At 26.1% G+C, this 21666-nt stretch overlaps 4 protein-coding genes across 12 annotated transcripts; 2 read left to right on the forward strand and 2 right to left on the reverse strand.

Annotated features, from left to right (window-relative positions):
* The first annotated feature begins 485 nt into the window (after window positions 1–485).
* On the forward strand, window positions 486–5968 carry LOC106791649 (protein pigeon). Its single transcript, XM_014757456.1, has 10 exons — window positions 486–811; window positions 2329–2468; window positions 2531–2843; window positions 2937–3199; window positions 3269–4452; window positions 4533–4874; window positions 4955–5169; window positions 5238–5441; window positions 5516–5587; window positions 5713–5968. Exons 1-10 carry the CDS (start codon window positions 754–756, stop codon window positions 5781–5783), a joined length of 2862 nt encoding a protein of 953 aa, XP_014612942.1. The 5' UTR covers window positions 486–753; the 3' UTR covers window positions 5784–5968.
* A 1108-nt stretch (window positions 5969–7076) lies between these two features.
* On the reverse strand, window positions 7077–15151 carry LOC106791651 (heat shock factor protein 1-like). 7 transcript variants are annotated; one of them, XM_014757464.1, is made up of 13 exons: window positions 14766–15151; window positions 14350–14458; window positions 14128–14252; window positions 13636–13968; window positions 13470–13552; window positions 13172–13357; window positions 12585–12647; window positions 11181–11720; window positions 10024–10147; window positions 9789–9882; window positions 9383–9630; window positions 8657–8696; window positions 7077–7582 (listed from the first exon to the last, which is right to left on the reverse strand). In XM_014757464.1, exons 1-11 carry the CDS (start codon window positions 14868–14870, stop codon window positions 9395–9397), a joined length of 1998 nt encoding a protein of 665 aa, XP_014612950.1. In that variant the 5' UTR covers window positions 14871–15151; the 3' UTR covers window positions 7077–7582; window positions 8657–8696; window positions 9383–9394. The 7 variants fall into 7 exon arrangements, with proteins under 7 accessions (XP_014612950.1, XP_014612951.1, XP_014612947.1 ...); XM_014757465.1 differs by having other exon boundaries at window positions 10042–10147; window positions 11169–11720; XM_014757461.1 differs by having other exon boundaries at window positions 11169–11720.
* A 1351-nt stretch (window positions 15152–16502) lies between these two features.
* On the reverse strand, window positions 16503–18778 carry LOC106791652 (histone-lysine N-methyltransferase pr-set7). Of its 2 annotated transcripts, none has more exons than XM_014757469.1 (5): window positions 18698–18778; window positions 18398–18534; window positions 17533–17891; window positions 17252–17442; window positions 16503–17084 (listed from the first exon to the last, which is right to left on the reverse strand). In XM_014757469.1, exons 2-5 carry the CDS (start codon window positions 18465–18467, stop codon window positions 16874–16876), a joined length of 831 nt encoding a protein of 276 aa, XP_014612955.1. In that variant the 5' UTR covers window positions 18468–18534; window positions 18698–18778; the 3' UTR covers window positions 16503–16873. The 2 variants fall into 2 exon arrangements, with proteins under 2 accessions (XP_014612955.1, XP_014612956.1); XM_014757470.1 differs by lacking the exon at window positions 18698–18778 and adding an exon at window positions 18596–18612 and having other exon boundaries at window positions 18398–18527.
* Window positions 18643–20771, forward strand: LOC106791653 (Golgi SNAP receptor complex member 1). 2 transcript variants are annotated; one of them, XM_014757472.1, is made up of 5 exons: window positions 18643–18665; window positions 19475–19650; window positions 19720–19901; window positions 19963–20031; window positions 20175–20771. In XM_014757472.1, exons 2-5 carry the CDS (start codon window positions 19618–19620, stop codon window positions 20410–20412), a joined length of 522 nt encoding a protein of 173 aa, XP_014612958.1. In that variant the 5' UTR covers window positions 18643–18665; window positions 19475–19617; the 3' UTR covers window positions 20413–20771. The 2 variants fall into 2 exon arrangements, with proteins under 2 accessions (XP_014612958.1, XP_014612957.1); XM_014757471.1 differs by lacking the exon at window positions 18643–18665 and adding an exon at window positions 18950–19221 and having other exon boundaries at window positions 20175–20768.
* Window positions 20772–21666: the final 895 nt, after the last annotated feature.

A 21666-nucleotide genomic window follows, 5' to 3' on the forward strand; every position in this document is an offset into this window, starting at 1 on the left:
CCAGTTTATAACATGTATGAGAGACACACATTGTTTCTTAAAATAACAGTTAGGAACATTCAATAAAAAAAAGCGATAAAATATCTATTGTCTGTGGTCTTTCTACATTTTCGATCCACTTTTTTAAGGTTTCTATAATAAAAAAGAAAAAATAAATAAAAAAGAATGAAATTATTTGAAAAATTAGGTCAATCGATGATTGGGTGTTGCACTTCGACGACATATTCGTAACGATTTTCATAAATATTCGATACCTTAAATATTTAAAATTTAAATTTTGTTCTAAAATCGATTTTAAGAATGATTGCGATATATATTTGTGATATAGTAAAAAAAAAATAAATTCTATTCTCTTCTCACATTCGATTAAATGGCAGCAAAATAAGCTTTTCTTGAGTACTGATTGTACTACAATCTGCTAAGCATCTTCCTCCATTGGTTCAACCTTTATAGATTACTCTAGTAAGGTGCAGCTAGGTAAAGGATTGACCTGTACCATGGAAACGCATTGACCAATCATATTTAACTAAAAAGAGATAAAACATCGTCGTTCCACGTCCTATCTCTTTTATCATCTATAAAGTTTTTATAATTCAACAATGGGATCCAGCTGTCAAATGAGTTCGATTTTTTATTCTCATATTTTGTAATATCATTATTTAAACATAAACAAAATAATTTTATTGTTGTCAATTCGTAATCATATATTACATAAAATTTATATCGAAGTCAAATAAAATTATCGAGAAAGATATGATAGGAAATCTTGCTGCCAAACTACGATTACTTTTGCCAGATAAAACAGTAACAGGTATATTTAATTTTTTCTTCTCAATTAAAAGTTATATACAATGAACAAATAATAGTGCAATAATGTTCGACGTTATTGTTACTGTAATCAAATATTTATTGTTTCTTAAAGAAGTTATATATTTCAAGGTAATTTATACTATGAGTTGAGTTTTTTCTTTACTTATTCACGTAGAATGTTTTGTTGTTATTCTTAATTTAATAGCATACCATAAGTACCAACAAAGTCTAGTATTTTCATTGGACTATCGCATTAAAAGGGAAATTTTCAATCGGAAACAGACAAAAGGAAACATTGTTGGATTGTATGATTGAAAAGGAAGTATTAATAAAAGTGCATTATAACTGTTCTATCAGTAAAAAAAAAGCAAGTAAAATAATAGGAATTACATGATTAGTTAAAAGTAAGGATTGTTCTGTTTATTTTTTAGTTTTCGTATTTTGTTTGTTCCTTTTTAGTTCTTCTATATTTTCTCGTAACTTACTACTTCTTTTTCTACTTACTGCTCTTATTTCGTTAACATTGACATTTATGGAACTAAACTATTATATTATTTGTGTGTATATATCTTTTGACGATTAACATTTTGCACTCAAAGGTTTTTTGTATTCATATTACCAACTACTTGTTTCTAACTACTAATTTTTGAGAAGAATAAATGAAATTGTTATGATTTGTTTTTATCATTATGTTAGGAACTGGAAATTATTTGTATTTAAATAAAAATGGTTTTGAAGTGGAGCCCTCGAGTTAAAAAACTCATTTTGAATGGCTTTTATTTTTTTAAATGTCAATGTTTTATGCAATTAACTATATCATAATAAAATTGTACAATAACTTATGCTTCTATTTATATCGTAAATATTTGGTAATACTCAATAGTTCTTATTTACTTCTGTAAATATTGAAACGTCTGAAAATCCTACAACTTTATGAATATAAAGTTGCAATCTTTATTCTTTATTCTTTATATACAGGGTCTTTCACCTAACTATAACACCTTAAATATATCGCTTATTTTTTATGATAGAAAAAATGTCAAGAATAGAAAAATATTCTGTTCGAAGGCTCCAATACGGTTGATGGGCCGAAATTTTTTCTCAAGATCGTTTTTTTCGAGATTTCAAGGCAATCATATTTTTTTTAAATGGAATTACATATTTTCACCACGCTAATTTTGCAGCCTATAAAAAACCAAATCCAACGAGGTGCAACATGTTGACTTTCAGATTACCTTTACTGAAAAAAGGCCCATCACCGTATTGGAGCCTTCGAACAGAATATTTTTCTCCTCTTGACATTTTTTCTATCATAAAAAATAAGCGATATATTTAAGGGGTGCTACAGTTAGATCAAAGACCCTGTGTATATACTTACTACTTACTTATATTGTAATTTATAATAAATACTATATAATATAACTTTATATATATATATATATAAATATTGTAACTAATATATTAATTCTCCATTGATATTTCTCTTAGCTAATGCATAATCTATATTTTCATTTGTAGCCGAACAATGGAAACTTTTAGGTCAAGAAAAAGATGGATCTCTGCTTATTTGTTGGCTGGAGGAAAAATTATTAGAAGACGATACAGTCTCGCAATATACTGTTGTAGGCCATTACGACCGGATTAAAAATAAATTACAGGTAAATATTGCATTTAAAATTGTATATAATTTACGAGAGACAATAAGAATTATATTTTCTAGATCCTACATCGTTTTCAAATGATATTGAATATTGTTCAAGCTACAGTAAATCAAAGCTCTTCTTTACTTGGCTATGTGACTAAGCAAAATTCGACTATTGAAAAAGTTGTAGAATCTATTGAAGAAAATAATTCTAAAGTAAAAGAGTCGACTGTAAGTGTAGAAACTTATCAAGCATATGTAATGAAACTTGACACAGAAAAACTCTACGATTTAGAAATTGAAAGATCCAAACAAGTGCGTATTCAATTCTTATATAGAGAGAAACTACAATCTACAACAGATAAATTTTTATTATTACTTCATCAAGAATGTAAGTATGTAATATAAAGTTACCAATAAATTAATTTGAATTTATTTTACTTTTCTTATATATTAATATTATCATTTTTTTTTATTTATCTAGGTGTCATGATATATACTGTTGTATTTGATACATCAGCTGAAACTTTATGGGAAATACAAGAATTAAAACACGAGGAATTAGTAAAAGAATTTGTTTGGGCTCAATGGGATATGATAAATCAAGTCTTATATCATATTCATCATAGAAGAATTCCGACGAGTTTAGTGAGCGAAGATAACGATGAAAATAATATAAAATCGACTCGTTCAAATCCAACGCTTAGTGGGCTACAATTTCATGATGATCTTCCACATGAAACAGTGGTAAATATTTTATTATGCAATAAATATTTCTTTGTAACTAACTATTTATTACAATGTTTTAATTTTCAGTTAAATATCCCTTTAAACTTACCTCAATTATCAACTACTTCCAATTGTGGGACTTACGAAGATGATGTTATACCTTTGAGAGTTCATGACTGCTCTTTAGACCTTATTGTGGTATCAGATTCTAAAGGAATGGTCTGTGTTTGTCATCATTATTTATATAGACCAATGAAAACACAACCTGTACTTGGTTCTTTAAATGAGTCTAATACTGTACACTTTGCATATTCAGTAACACTTCTTCATCACAGTTGTGTCATTCATTGCGTTATACCAGGCATACCATGGTCACGAGCTAAACTCATAAGGCCAACTTTTGCAATATATCAAAATCATTATATGATTGTATTCGTACAAGGTTTACTTATACATCTTCTTGAAATAGGACTCAATCACGATCCGTGTTGTCATATATTATGTGGTTCTTCGACACCTGTCGTATCGCATGCTTCTTATTTGGTACCATTACTTGACTTACAAAATACGGAAGAAGGAAATTATAAGAAGCAAGAATCTTCTGGTCTTTATCATAATATTACAGAAAATAAAATTGGCTACTTAGATGGAAGTAGTATATTTTCTAATTCGGGTTCCAAAATTTTAACCATCGATTTACCTACCTTGGATCTTGTAGAATTATTTATTTCTAGTGATTTTCTTATGGACATTTTTCGTAAGGAAACTTCTGTCGAAGTACGCTTGGGAATTTTACATTATTTCATTTGTCATAAAAATGATATGGAAATTATTGCTGAATTAGTATCTATCGTGGCAGAAAAACCACGACTCTTGGAGATCGTACGATACATGCAAGAAATTCTCATTGGCGGATCATATGTTCTCGTACAAAAGAATTTACTTGCAGATGCTATGCCTTTGTTAACGTTATTACCTGTTACCACTATGGAAGAGTACATGAGTTTTGAAATAAAAGTCAATGATTTAAATATAACGTTAAGCCATGAAAAATTATGGAATACATCTGTTATGTTACTTTCACCGCAACAAAGATTAGTTCCTTATCAGAGTGACTTGTGGACTAGACTTTGGGAACAATTAAATAAAAATATTAAAGATAAGCCAAGATTTCAGCCGAGTAAAATTGCGGAGAAATTGTTAGTCTCGTTGGCGTGTTATCAACCAGAGGCATTATCCAGATGCAGTACTCCTATGTCTCCAAGTGGAGGGTAATATCATCTAACGTAACATTATCTTCTTTTTTTATATTATATCTGGCTAATATATCATCTAATTATTAAATATACAGATTTGTTATGGCTACAGTTGCTCTTGGAGATTTATTAGGTAATCGTAGCAACAAGTTATTGGATTCCAGTTTACCATTTACAGAAAGTGAAAGTTGCACTGCTTCCAAACAAGAACATATCGTTTCTGTAAATTTACGCGAGCTTTCAATGTATCTTTTGAAGAATGGTACACAGTCATCTACGTCTCATATTCAGGGTTCATGCACAGCTTTACAAGTTCATGCAATGGCCACAAGATATGTAGCTGCACAATTAGAAACATCACGTATTTTGTGTCACATGCTTTGTCGGGCTGCTAACGTTGATTTACGAATCGAACAAGAACGCGGTTTTATGCTTATGTAAGAATATGCCTTCAATTGTTTGTATGTTACAACAATACATGATTTAGAAACATTATAATACTTATATTTCATTTCAGTGATCAATTAGATAATGGAAAACGATGGTTATTATTTATGCTTTTGGAGCGTTATAGATATGCGTTAGAAAATATAGCGTATCCTGCTCCCCAAGGATTCACTTCCTTTTTTACATATCTTGGATATAAAACATTAAATTATTCTATGTTTTTACAATATGTTCAGAGAGCAGTATTTGAACTTCAAGTAGACGTTACCAAAATTATTATGGCAGGTATATATCACTGCATTCATATATTTTATATAGGTATATTTATTATAAATAAGAATCTATTGTGTTAGACATAAGTGATACAAAAGAAAATACTGTTAAAAAATTGGCTTTACTATCTTTGCTACCGCGATCTCGAGCAAAAAGACTTTTAAATCAATGGTTACATCCAGTCAGCTTTATGCTAAGAGCTCGCGAACATGCAGCTAATATTTTATCTGGTGAGATAGCTCAAAATCGTGGAAGATCTTTCCAACATCGTAATAATCATAATGGTAAGTATTTAAAATAATAGAAATAACAAAAAACAATAACAACTTAAATCTAATAAAAGAAAACTTGTTTCTAGGTTTAGCAGCATTTCCTTCAGCGGATCGTTTATCACCTTTAGATACGTTTCTTGACCTACTAACTGCAAAAGGTATATATATAAGATAAAATATAATATATATATACAACAAATATATAAACAATATATATATATATATATATATTTAAATGTAATGCGTAAACTAATGTTGCTTCTTTTCACTAATATTATTTTAGCTAGTCTTGCCGAATTAGATTTCGGTTTGCTTATGGAAGCAACGGTAACATCCACCGAAGATTTTTTATAATTAAAACAAATTAACATTTTAATTCAAATGTTCAAGTTAAATTAAAAATGTAAGCGTTTTTGTTTTAAATATAAAAAATATTAAATATGAAACTATAATTAATATAAATCATTTTTTTTATACTCTTAGCTACTTAGAAATGTGTTTCATTTTGTAAAATAAATATAATAGATAATAGATTTTAATCAATGGATAATAATGATTTGTATTACCATTATTTAAAGAAAAATGTTTAATCTCGTATACACATTGTTCTTTATTCTATTAGATTTTATTTGGATATAAATACATATTATATTATATCATTTTCTAATAGATTATCTAAAAAATATTTATTTTCTTACAAATACTATTTCTTTTTGCATTCGGACGTAATTCAATATATATATATGAGAGATTTATTTATAAATTAAATATATAAACAATAATCTAAATTTTATTTATGTAACAGACAGAATTAACACATAATTGCTAGTCAAAATCTCTTTATCCGTAGTTATTAATTACACGTTAATTATCTAGAAACTTATGACAAACGTAGTACAAATATTATTTCAAAATAAAAATTATATATAAAGCTTTCTCTGTTATGTGCATATATATTATGGACATTAAATTTCTATTTTTAATATGATTTGAATATTTTTAACAACAAAAAATTCATAAACAAAATCTTCGTGTATTTTATTTTAATATTAATGAATAATATTTAATAAAGTATTTTTAAAATACACACGTTTTATAGAAAATCGATAGCTGTTACATTATTGGATTATTTAGACTATAGAATTGTAAGTATAGTACGAACTATACTACATTTTTGTATATCGTTATAGATATTATTTATTTGTTGACTAACTTTGTAGGAGGTACTAATTATCAAATTAACGAATCAATTTAGTACGCGTTTTATACAAAATAAATAAATTATTATTTATATATGAGATGGACCAATCAAGAGGAAAGAGACGATTATTTTCTAAAATAATTTAAAAGAAGCTTCTAAATAATTTAAAAATTTTCCTAACAAATTTTAATAACCAATTTTAATTATTTTTAACTTCTTTAATCAATAAAATAAGTGTATATAAAATTTTATTATTGTCTATAATCAAGTATATTAATTATCTAATACTTTATAAAAGAATTTATGAATATATATATAACAAATTGTTTAATTATATAGAACTCTTTATAATTATTTAATTCAGGGGTACGATAGTACTTGTTTTTTTCTTGGAATATTTTACGGGAGCACACAAAAAAGGAAATAAATGGAAATAATTCTTTATATCGCATTGACATATTCCGTATTCTGATTAAAAAATTACATTGTTATTATTATTAAGTAGAAATAAGTGTTATTATACACAGCTTATAAAACAGTCTCCTATTATATTTGTATTTTTTTAGAAGATATTCGACTAATTCCTCATAAGCCAACTATTTTTAAATACCATTATCTTTAGTTATTTAAATGTCTATTTAAACTCAGAATTAAAATAAACTAAAATTGTAAGATGTTAATAAGTAGAGCAACGTATCATAGTTTGTATTATGACAAAAAAAATAGAATTACGTATTTGTATAATTAAAACAAAAAAACTATAGTAACATGAAAGAAAAACTTGTTAATTCTATATATGTATATAATGTTTAAAAAACGAGACTAAGAATAAGAAAAAAGAAATAAGAAGTATCATTGACCGTTAGCTATATATTGTACACACATCGATATACTTTGATGTATTAACAGCAAAACAAGCTTTGTCCGTGAACAAGCGTAAAAAAATAATCACCTGCAAATTAGAATAAACATGTGATTAATATGTTACATATCTCACAAAGTAATAATTACAATCGTTTGTTCAAAATAAATTCAAAAATCACTATGTAATAATAATAATAATAATAATATTAATAATAAATAATTACTAAGCATAAGATTTCAGTGTTTTAAGATTAAATCACACGAAGAAATTGGGAACGTTTGTTTTAATTATCGACCATCGTGTAAAATGATTTCTGTTTGTTTTTATTTTCTATTAAATAAATTAATTAAGAAAAAACTAACTCTTCGTAATTTAACGATATATAAAGATATGTACGAATTTACAATTAGTGTGCTTTTCTTTAAAACAGATCACGTATATTATATCTATGATAAATTGAAAGCTTGTGTGACGACAGCGAGCAAATATCAAATATGAAAGTCGAACGCTGAAATCTTAGCTCTCTCTCTTAGACACAAACACACTATAACTGTATATATTTTTGATTTAATATTAATACAATAATCTAATCAACAGTTATGCAAAAAATATAATATAATGACATAACATATCTTTTTCTTTTAACATGTTCTTACATATGTCACGTCATTTAAATTTCTCATTCTAACAGTATATTATCTCCTTAAATGAATTATATAAAAGAAAGTTTGCACTTTAATGAACCTAACTACATTGCGTAAAACAGGCTTCACACTTTGTTATTGACGTTATATTTCTATATTTATGTACAAAAATGAACATATAAAGAAAATAACTTATATCTGCGATTCATTGTATATAGTTTTCTTTACTAATGAAAATTGGTAAAATAATACAACAAAATTAATTGTTTCTCTTCATTTTTCATAACTTTTAGTATTATTATTAATATATATAGCTGAAACCAATGTTATTTGATTTATAACGCTATACTTTCTATTGTAAGTAAAGAAAAAGGGAGAGAGAGAGAGAGAGAGAAAAAGAAATCTCTATAATACTACTTATGTTTTACATCCAACAATAAATGTCCGATACTGTTTCTAGGATTTTTTTTCTTGATTAAATTTTATTTAAAAAAAAATTAAAATGATGAGATATTACCAGTAAGGTAATTAAGAATCCAGTAGCCTTTCCTCCAAAACTAAAATAAAGAAAGAATATCTTTATCCAATAATACATAGTACATTACAAGATTAAAGAACAAGTTAATTACTTTTTTCTAGCAATTTTTTTATAGACATGATCGTTATTAGTAAACAAAAGCAAATGTTCATTAATAATTCATTATAAAATGGAGGTACACTTTACATCTACATCAATGTTTTAAGAAAAATTAATATATCTATTTGAATATAATAATATTAAGAGGGACATTTGTAGAATAATTTGTTATTGTGATGTTATTGCAGTAAATCTTTTTCAATGATTTAATACTTATTTGTATAAAAATAAAAGATTAAACATACTAAATGAAATTAATAAAATATTTCCAATTGCACTTATAAAATATACAGTAATTTACAGATATCGTTTTATTAAAAAATTAATTAAAGTGTAGGATAAAAGAAAGAATGCAATAAAACAAGGATCAATTCTTTTTTTTTTATAAGAATTAATTGTATAATAATAATTATATGTATATACATTTAAAATCATAATTTTTATTAAATAGGAATAATTTTATACAGAATACAAATATACTTTTAGTGTTGTAACAATAACGTTCAAGTATTCAAATTTACTAATCAAAAGTAAAAATAAAAAAACAAACAAATTAATATTTTATATACTAAACATAAATAAGAGTAACAATAAGGAGTAACTTACCTTAAGGAGATTTTATGAATCATTTTCATTGCTTCCTACGTAAGATTCAAGAAGTGAGGCTTTACTATCTTCTAGATCAAGGGGATCTGAAGCATATAGATTACTTGAAGACACATCATTTACTGAATTATTAACTGGAGACGCTGCGGTAGCATTTAAAAAAATATCATCATCAAAATCTAATAAATTAGGCGCAGGATTATATGCCATTAATTCTCCCCCACCATTTCCACTTAAAGAATCAGCAACTATAATTCATAAGCAATATAATATTAACGTAACTCTATATTATTTATTATTAAAAATGATATGCATGCATATAGTCTAGAATATTTATAGAAATTCAGCTAATATTAGAAAAGTAATAAAAATATAGAATTACAACGAAAAATGCAATTAATCGTACCTGTAGATTTATCATCTTCTCTGTCGTCGTTCATATCTAAATCTGAATTAACGGATATACCAAAAGGCATTGAAGAATCATCAGTACCGAATAACTAGAAATTCAATGAATTATAAATTAATTATGGATTCTATCGACTATAAATAACATGTTGTTTATTTGATTTGTAAAAGTGTAGTTATCCCATAAAATGTGTTTACCCCAAGTATCTATGTACTCAAAGAAGTATATTTACCCCCAAAAATGTATTTACCCCAAGAAGTGTATTCGCATCGATACTATATCCTTCACCACGTAGGATATCTCGAAGGTTTTCCAATTCCGATTGCATTGTCTCAAGATGATTATCCATTTCTTCCCTATAGACAGTTTTAAAAGTGAATCAATAAACATTAAAATGTCATCATCCACAAAAAAGTATCCATCTTTGTATAAATGATCTTAAATTATTAAATGTTATCTGATAATTATAATTCTTTATATGAAGAGATGCAAGAGCACAAGTAAATGTATTTAATCAATATTATTAGCTCATCAATATAGAAATTAATAAATTACAAAATTTTATAAGATTATAAATTGGTATATACTAAGCTTAGCATATATCAATATGTCAACATTTATCTCACATTTATATGTAACTCATATAATGTTTTTTGTGTAATAAGTCTCAGAAAAAAAATTATTTTTTAAAAATGAAAAAAAAATGAAAAAACTAGAAACAAAAAGTTAGGACGTAACGTTATAACAGATTATATACTACTTGTGCTAAACAATATTTCTAATACTTTAATACATATGACTTAAGTATTAGTTCTGTTTTCTAAAATATCTTATGTTAATGATGTACATACTGTTGTTATTAGATACTTTTACTATTACTTATGAGTCGAAAAATTACATTTAAAATTTTATCATATTTAACATATAGGAAAATATAGAACGACAACATAATAATTTTTATACGAATAGACTGCAATAAACTTGTATAAAGATTTTTCAAATAATACTTTACTAAAATCTAATTTTGCTGAGACATACAAATAAAAGTAGTAATATAAAAATGAAACAACTGACTTTAGTCGTTGATGTATATATACATACATGTGCGTGCATGTAATATATACGCATATATATGTCAAAACTATATATATTTATTGATTTTAATTACTATTTATTTACTATTACTAGTTATGTTAAGTACTATTTATATATAAGCAAACTTTGTGCTACAATTCCTTGTACTTGATTAATGCAATCATTATAAAGTATAAAAATTCGTTTCTCCCACCTCAATTTTCTGAATAAAAATCTCCATTATATGATCAAATGGAGTACCCTGAATTTGATCTTATTATCCATGGTCTGTGTTGAACTTACATTGATCCTAACCTGTAATTAGCGCCTGATATGCCTGAAGGATTGACGCAACTTAAGGATAAGTCTACCGGGTCACTTCTGTCTGGTTTATTGCAAGTATGTTTTTGTTGCTCCAACAAATTAGATGCTTCACTTTTATCTGCAACAATCTGATTATCTTCGTCTAGTATATTTTGTTCCTTATTCATATTTATTAAATCATTTTGAAGCCTTATAGATTCATTATCAGAATTGTTATCGATATTCTCTTCCTTGTTATCATCAATCTCCAAATCATTATTATTGATTACTTCAGGAACAATTAATATGTCTTTAAGTTTCTCCAAAGAAGGGTCAGTGCCTTGAATATCATCGTCTATTTCAGTCGTTTCAAGATCAACGTTGGTTTCAACTTCGTTGGATTTACTCATGTTAGCAGCCATAGCTGCTAACTTGGAGCTACGAACGGTCGCCAATGGGACTGGTTTAGAAGCTATTGTATTGTTCTCCAATAAGGCAACCGTCACAGGAGAGTCCTCCACGGTAGGTATTTCGAGATAATGTATTTCTTCCCTAAAAATTGAGACAACCTAATGCGAATCTTTATTATCTTGATTTAGTTTCATATGATCGATATACCTTACACTCTTTCTTTAGTATCTGTTGTCTAATTTTTGACATTTTAGCAGAAATGTAAGGAAAGGTATGTTCGATGATTTATTACTAGTATCATGCAAGATAAATCTTAAATGTAATGTCTCTAACTCAACTGACAATATAATGAAACAGTATTATGTTAAACCTAAAGACGGAATTCATTTCCTGACTGAAGATACATAGCATAGTATATAACATCAAACAACAACTTTGTTCACATCAATTTGCCTTGCCTATACATACATATATATATAGGATCTATTTAAATTAATAGTAATAGAAATATAATATAACTATTACATTGTCATATACATATAATCATAAATCTGGTAAAATATGATATCATGTAAAAGTGTGAATATGCATGTATGTCCAGTAACAGCCACATATAATTAATTTGTGATAACTAATTATTGTTCATGCAAATTATACCTACAATATCATATTTGTTGATCACATGTTACTGCCCCAAAATTCAATTGTAACATATTGAAGCAACAAATTGACGTACATTTACTTAATACTTATATTCTTGTTAAATTTTACTTTTTTTTTATATAAATTTTGTCTTCTTTTTTTTATTCGAAGAACAAAAATTGTAATCTCTTCATTACAATATTCCCACAATCATGCAAAAAGAATATTTGTGGAAATCATATTTATGAACCAACTAAAATTTTTACTTGAAAATAAAAAATAAAAAATTAAAAAATTAAAAAAATAGAAAAAAGAAATAACTTGAAAAACCAACACCAAATTATGTCAAGTGAAAATGTTAACCTTGACTCTTGTCCATTCTCCGTCGGTGGGATCAAAATTTTGACAGGCATCTTGTTTTTCCTCCTAATAATATTTAAATTAGATAATTATATAAGTACTAATGCAATAATTATGAAACGTGCTATAAATTTTACATAAGAAATACCATTGGCTTGGACAGTAATCATGCACTAATGTATAAAAATAATAATTTAATAAAAGATTATATGTATACATATATGTTCAAAGTAATATATCAATGATGAGAATTACTTAAGGCTAAATATCATTTGACATAAAATTACACTATATCAATTGTATTTAAATATATATATATATATATATATATATATATATATATATATAGTGTTTCATAATAAATCTTTCATCATCAAATACTAATAATAAGTCATATGATTAGAATGAAAATAAATATTAAAATTGACAAGGAAAATGTAATTGAAGCCAATGCATTGATTAAATATGAAATGAATAATGTTCTTTAGTATTATTTATATGGTATCCTATGAAATATACTAATAGATCGATAAATATTGATTATGATTAATGATAATATAATTTTTTAAGAAAATTATTAGTATACATACTTTTTCTTACCCTTACAGGGTCGTTTCTTCTTTGTGTCCATCTCCAAACTAATATCGTCATTTTGAAAATGAACCGCATTATCCACCAATTGTATGGTTTCCATACCATCATCATCAATAAATGATGAATCATTATTGGGATGTTCGGGGCTTTCTATTGCCGGATGAGGCTGATTATCTAATATACTATACATTTAAAAAATTTTATTTCATTTTATTTGCATTTCAAACTATTCTAATTTGATGAAATACATTTTTTGTATTATACTACTTAAAATAATAATAAATGAATACATACTCAGCGACTATATATCCAGAGTCTAAATCTGGTTCGGAAGAATCAAGTTCGTGAATAACAGGCCCCGTTGGAGATGTCTGTGCCTAAACATATAAATAATCGTTAATATATAATAAATGTATATGTTAATTCAAATGAAAGGAAAATGATTAAACAAAATGCAAACCTTGGAAATTTTATTTCCTTTACACTGATGATTAGAATCATCTATCATTAATGGGTACCGCCTTTTAACAGAAAGTCCTGCACTTCTTGACGGTTGCACTAATGTGACAAGGAAATGAATTAATTTATTAACGATTTGTTGCTGTTTTAAATGTTTTTGCCTGAGCATCGCAATTTCTCTCCACAATGCTTCATTCTCTCTTTTCATGGAACCTAGTCGTGAATCTAAATGTTCTTGGCGACCCCTCATACTTCTTACTTCTGTTAACATTTTGTTCATTAGTTCTGGCTTAATAGGGGTAAGAGCTGGATCTTGGCCTTTATTTGATGCGATCTAGCAAAAATATATTATAAATCAAATAGAGAGTTATTATATACCATGTTTTTAACTTTGTATTCAATCTAGAAACAATTTTCATTGTTTTTGTAGAATATCTTACAAAAAATTAGACAGTATTAAATAAATAAATAAAGGCCAATAAAGTGCACTTACTTTTCTTTTAATATGTTCAACGAGATATGGATGACCTTTGTAAAAATATTGGTGCGCAAATTCCATTTCATCCCTGTCACATTTTAAGCCGCCTAATTCTACGGAAACTTTTTTGTGGAAACCATCTAAAATATAATAAATTGCATAACGTTCATTTATAAGCCTGATATGAAATTTTTAAACATATTACATCTATATAAAAATATACATTTTTATACATACACATATTAAGTTGTCGCACAAAGCTAGCCATGTTATTATGTTTATAATAATGTGGTAATAATTCTCTGGCAAATTGTGCCTGATTGCGTATGTAAAAGCTTCGTCCATTCTAAAAAAAACAAGAAAAAAAGAAAGAAATAATTCAACATTACTTAATGATAGCTATAGCTATATATATATATATATATATATAAATATGTATATATATACATTATACATACACACGACGTAAATCAACGTTGAAATTACGTTTTCGTTGATTAAACTATTTACAGAAAGAGATAAAAAAGTAATAAAACAAATAATGATTTAAAAAATTATTTGAAAATGTTAATTACATTTAAAATGACTTAAAACGGTTTATTAAACCTTACAAAAATGAATATTTGTAAGTAATAAATAAATCGGCGACTTACAGGTGACCAACAAATGAGGTTGTCGGTCTCAGGATCTTCAACAAGTTTCCAAAGTTTAGCAAGAAAGGCAGGTACACCGGTACCCAATTCTGGTATTGTATGCATTTTTATAATTAAACTTAAACTACTAATGATAATTATTTTAATATACTTCTGTTTTAACACAAATATGGAACAACTTTATATTTCACAATAATGGCCGACCACTGACGATGTTATTCTGCTACAAGCATTTAGTTAAAGGTGGGGTGAAGAGGGTAAACTACTTTAATAAGCGACAATAGGGACTTTCCAAATGGAATTAATTTCTTATATACCGACAGAGTATTATTAAAATACCTTAATCGTTACACTAACGTATTTCTATATTCTATTTGTAATATTTTATGAATGATCAGAAATTTGGATATTACTTAGTAATATTTTATTTTTGTTACCTAGCCAATGAGGAATCAACTATACGAAATTTCAATGCAATCCTATTGGCTAAAATTTGGCATCGATACATTTAATCGAAAGAAAGGGGTAGGGTTCTCCTAACAACTTTTTAGTTCATTTTTTTCTCGTACTCGTCGCTCATGTCATACATATCTCAAACGCTATTGGTTGAAATACATTTTAACTACACTACACTTATTTCGAAAATACTAGATTTTTATATCAAATGTAAAACGATTACATAATATTATATATTTATGCATATATATATTCAGGAATATTTTATTATTATATTATTTAATACACAATGTGAAAAAGGCAGTATGGAACATGGTTAATAGAAAAAATTTTGAAATATTATAATAACAAAATAACACACGCACACTTAAAAAATACGTACAATGATTCATATTTATTCTATATTTTTGAAGAAATACCATGTTCCTATATATCACTTGTTTCAAACTTAATTTATATTAAACATACATTGCATATTCTTATACAATATATTCTCTTTTATTATTAATTTTAAATTAATCAGAATTATAGGCAGATCTTGTTTTAAATGAATGTCAAATTTTAGATATCAAATATAACATTTACATATCATTGTTTTGGTTGACTGTAATACGTACAAAGCAAAATTAATATTTTTAAAATTTAAAAAAATGCGTAAAACAGATTTTGCTTAATATTATATATCTGCATTAGAAGTTTACAAAATTTAGCATTTGATTTTTTACAGAATAGTTGTACGTTTAATATATATAATTTGAACATTAACAAAATCCTAAATTAATATATTTTTAAATTAACTAGGTGAGTATGAATTGGCTTTTTACATAAAATATTTTAATCAGTCACTAGATCCTATCATTCTAAAACAATATATTATTTTCGAACATAACGAAAAATTGCAATAAATATTTTCTTTTTTTTTCTTTCTTTTTAAATATTGCGATGAATGAAATTAGATGAAATATAATACTTCGTGAAAATCAACACAGGGATATTTCTAATATCAAATTCATACAATCACAATAAATAATTCTAGAGAGTTATAAAAATAATATACTATTTAGAATCATTTTTTTTAATTTGGTATGTCTTTGTGCAATAATAATTATATAATCAAAACTAAACTAATCGTAATTGTATTAAATTTATATATATATATAACTAAGTAGTTTTAAATCATCAATTCACGAAATCAAATAACTAAACTTACTTCAATATATAAATACTTTCGAAAATCAGGCATTATCATTTATATTAAGTGAAAGACATGTTTATCAACTATTTCTTTCAAAGATTATATTATAGTACAACTAATTTTATAATTGTCATAAGATGCTTCAATTGGGTAATTTCTAAATTCATTAATATAACATAACTTGTTAATTCAGTTCTAGAAAAAGACATTAGAATTGTATTTCAATGATGCAATTAATAGTAAAAATAAAATATTTTGTAATAATGCATCTCTTTTTCTAAATCAATGCACGACCTAATACAGAAGCATACTTGGAACACTAATATCCTGCAAAAATGCAGCACATAGTCAGGCATTGAAAATATATACTACTAGGGATAATAAGTTATTTTTTTGGAAGTAACAGCATAGATTACTATCAATATGTTGTTACAATATAAAATGTTATTTTAAAGTGCTATAAAGCTAACCATGGATGATAACGAATAGCTTCCCGACTTCTATCGCCGTAATCATATGAAACCTCTACACCAATTGATATATCTTCTTTCGCTGTAAGTACTAAATGTGGTGTCGATTCTACTTCAACAATCCTTGCAATTAAATTTCCATTTCTAGAATGATTTACCAGTCTACCCAATTTATCCGATTCTGCAGTAGCGTCAACACTACAAATATTTTAGTATTTTTATGATCAATTAATCAGCAAAAATTTGATCGAAAATTTATTAGAGTTGAAATTGTGATACCATTTACTTTCTCTAGTAAGATGACCACATAGAATGATATTACATTCATTTAAATAATTATTATTTTTGGTATCAAATATACATACCAATACTGATGATTACGATGTTGGAAATAATACATATAACATCCTGCATTTTGATCTTGAGCATAAATCTTTTCACGTTTCTTCGCTGTAACTTGATCAATTAATTCACCAATGTATTCTACTACAAATTCTCCTTTTGCAAAAGAACGTGTTGTTACAATCCCACGTCCCTTACCAGGAAAATGTCTAACCTAAACATTAATATTTATAATTAATACAAAATTAAATAAGAGTATATATATAAGCTGTTATTTTTTAGTGAACTTTATTTTTATGCTTACTTCTAAACCTTCTTCAACCTGTTGCAAAACTTTAGTTTCTATGTCTCTTTGTTTTTCTTCTAATACAGCTTTTTTAGATTTTCTCACACTACGACGTACTGGAAAATATTCTGTAAGCGTATGATTTGTACTTTTAATAACAGACGAATGCATTGAACGTTGCACATTATTTTGATTGAGAATCAATTTTCTTCTAGCAGGTTTGCGCGCAAGGTGTTGTGGTGGCCTACATTTGGCAACGAATTCTTTATTCTTTCCACTGATGATACCTGTATTATCGGTTTCTTCTACAAGATTATTTAACATATTTATTCTATGCGGCGTTGAAGCCCCATGGATTGGCACTTCTTCAGGTGTTTCTGTATAAAAAATTAGAAAATAATTTAATATACAATATATTATTCTATAATATAATCATATTATAACAAAACATTATTAATAATAATAATAATTAAAATGTTTAATTATAATAGAATGATTTAAAAATACAATATATACTATCATTTGTTTATTTAAAATGACACATAAGGAATTAAAAATATAAATCATAATAATAATAATAATTCATAATAATAATAATTTCCTCATTATTTATACAAATAAAAATATATTTTATCTAAATTATATGAAATTTGTATACCTCTCTAATTATTATGATTTAAAAATAATTAAACATAACACAATTATAAATGATTTTCTAACGCTTAATAAATTATTCATATAGAGATTAGAGAAAAGTACGAGCGTTAGTATCTAAGATGAAATTCAAAATGGTGATAGTACAAATCAAATCTATGAAAACATAACCTGGTATTATTGAATAAAATCTTAAGTGAAATTATTAATGATCATTTTGAAAACATACCTCTTACTTTAACCATTTTATCGTCGAATTTTTTAAAACAATCTACAGTCTCTTGATTTGATTTTCTCATAGAAAAAATTTTGTCCACAGCCGCACAACAATCATAGAATGGACGTTTACAATCCGCTTCCTACAAACTGAAGATACATATACATATACCATTTATATGTGACTATATATATAACTCGATGTACGTACATAGCATTAAATTAGGTTTTTTATTTGCTAATTTAATGGTACAAGAAACTAGACGTAACACATAAAAGCGGTAATTTAAAATATTTTAATACAATACTTTACTTCAAACTGTGTCCGCCATTTTATCGAAATATAATACTGTACTCGTATAGCTAAGACTTCGTGGCTACAATTCTAAACTAATTCAAACTTTTTCGTATATTATTTTTAAAGGACGTTACTTTTTTTTACAAACCATCGGAAGTTGGATATATTTCCCTATTTCCGGTGTACATGGGTCATCTAATGGTAATGTGATTTACGATAATACCGACTGTGATTTTTTTGACAGAAATTACTTCCGTCCATTGATACTATGCTGCGCTGTACAATACTTAAAATACGATGATTTTTCATAACCGCGCATATCGTGAAAACATCAAATGAAATTATTACAATAAATTAGCAATAAATGTTGTTTCTTTCGTGATATAAATATATCTTAGCCACCTAATACAATTATAACATCGTTTGTGAAAATAATCAACAAATAAATATGCGTAGTTAATGTGGCATGTGCTGTTAAAAATTGTGATTGTAATTCGAAAAACAAATGGCTAGCACTTTAGATGCAATTGATTGGGAAGGTATTCTTATTAGATTAAGTATACACATTTGTATATTATACATATATACGCATTACATATATATATATAATTAATAATATAATAAATATATAAGGTGACTCATGAACTTTCATGACAAATTACAGTCTTTATTGTCCTAAGTATTTTGTTAGTAATATATTTATGTACCTTACATCATGATATATGTTAAATTTTGCATTATTTTTTATCTTCCGGCTCCAAATTGTTATAACAAAAGGAAATTTATTTATAGACTTAAGAAAGCAAGCGAGACACTTGGAAAATGAAATCGATGCAAAGCTTGTAGCGTTTAGCAAATTAGGTGTAAACACACGTTCTAAAAATGTTACTCCAGACGAGGTTCCACTTTTAGACGAAGAACATGTGTTTGAAAACATGGCCTTGGAGATAGAAACATTATTATCTAAAGTAAGCAATTTGTCATTGTTTTATAGTTTATACACAGTTGTATATTATTGTAAATATTTGATTTTATAGTTATTTACCGTTAATGAGAAAATGAGCGAATTGCAACCCAATGGAGCAGCTATGTTACACACCATGCAACGTCATAAAGAAATATTAAAAGATTATAAATTGGAATTTAGTAAAATTAGGAACAATTTTGCTATTAGAAAAGATCGTGAAGATCTCTTGGGTAGTGTGCGGAAGGAAATAGAGTATGTGTTGCATCAAAAATAATTTTTTTTCTTCTATAAATGTGTATCTTCTTTTTTTTAGCAATTATAAAACCACATCTGGATTAAACCGTAGAGAAATGTATTTGAAAGAAAATCAACATATTCATAAGTAAGTAAATACAAACTCAAGCAAATCTACATACACACATACTAGATAATTATGAATTTATTATACTAATATATTTATATATTCTTGTATCACTGTGCAAAAGTTCTTTTTTTCTTGTTTTACTAAATCGTTTCAATTTTTAGCTCTGACCGCTTGATCAATGATCAAATAAGTATAGCAATGGAAACACGAGAACATTTAATTACTCAAAGACAAGCATTCAAACGTATACAGACTAGATTTAATGACATTTCTAATCGATTCCCAGCAGTGAGTAGCCTATTACAAAGAATAAATTTAAGGAAAAGACGAGATTCATTAATTCTTGGAATCATCATTGGATTCTGCACGTTCCTTATGCTCTTGTATGCATTTTACTGAATGTCAAATGCACAAGAAAATACTTCCACACTCGTTAGAAGTTAATTCCATGGAAAAAAACATATTAAAACGGTTGGCAGAAATAAATATATATATATATATATATATAATAGTTACTCTCTAAAACATGTAGAAATTAGAGAAAGTTGTAAGTATATTTGAATGCTCCTATGAATGAGAATAATGTGTGATTGAGAGAAAGACTATTATAATCAAAAATTACATTGGCAAAATTATTGCATTGTACAGTTTTTTTTTTATACCAAATGTATTAAATGTGTGTGTATCGTTTAAACAAACGTTGCAATTCACGCGTTCAATAAATTATATATGAAATTAATATATGTTATAAAATAAACATTATGGGTTTTAGTATGGTTAATCAATTTTTATATATATATATCTTTTGTATATTATCCATGTACTAAATTAAATTGAAATCCTATAAGAGACAAGAAATACAATATTCTAAAATATCCTTATTTATAAATACAAATTGGAGAGAAAAGTATATTTAAGCTAGAATTTGAAAGTTAATGTTATATGCATTTTGTAAATACATTTCCTAAGTTACATATTTATCGAATTTTCTTTCTTTTTTTTTTACTAAAAAATGTAACAGATTTTTATCAAATAAGTAAAAGATACATTTTAATGGAATTAACAAATCGTTGCTACGTTTAACATACTCTCAATGAATATATATAAATATCTAAATTATTGATTGGAATTATGATAAACAATCTTTTCACTTTTATACAATTTTTATATATAAATGTATTTGATTGTTCATTATTAATTCATCTTTGTATTATATAGTTTAAATACGTACGGAAATGTATATGCTTTTCTTTTAAATAATATTTCTGGTTACCTACCTCTTTTTATAATATATATTTATATATATACAGAGTGTTAGAAAAAAGGGTTTGATATTTGAAGAACTTTTAGTACTCGTACTCAGTGAACTGAGATGAGTAAAAACTGAACACTCTGTATATTTTAAAAGCAAGAGAACATGGAAATGTCAGATTTTCTGCAACTCTTAAAAGCTTTTTGTACTTGATAAACGTATTCGGTTAGTTTTAGAGATTGTTAAGATAATATATACTAATATTATAAGCAAATTATTAAATAATTAAAAGTATACATTTCACTACAAAATGATTTCTTATACTGACAGATAAATAATATGATATACAGTGATGTTCAGATATAATTTCCATACAATTGAATTATAATCAGGCTTTACAT

This window comes from Polistes canadensis, unplaced genomic scaffold, assembly GCF_001313835.1.
Source record: "Polistes canadensis isolate GaletaPanama2010 unplaced genomic scaffold, ASM131383v1 scaffold_328, whole genome shotgun sequence".
NCBI classification, from domain to species: domain Eukaryota; kingdom Metazoa; phylum Arthropoda; class Insecta; order Hymenoptera; family Vespidae; genus Polistes; species Polistes canadensis.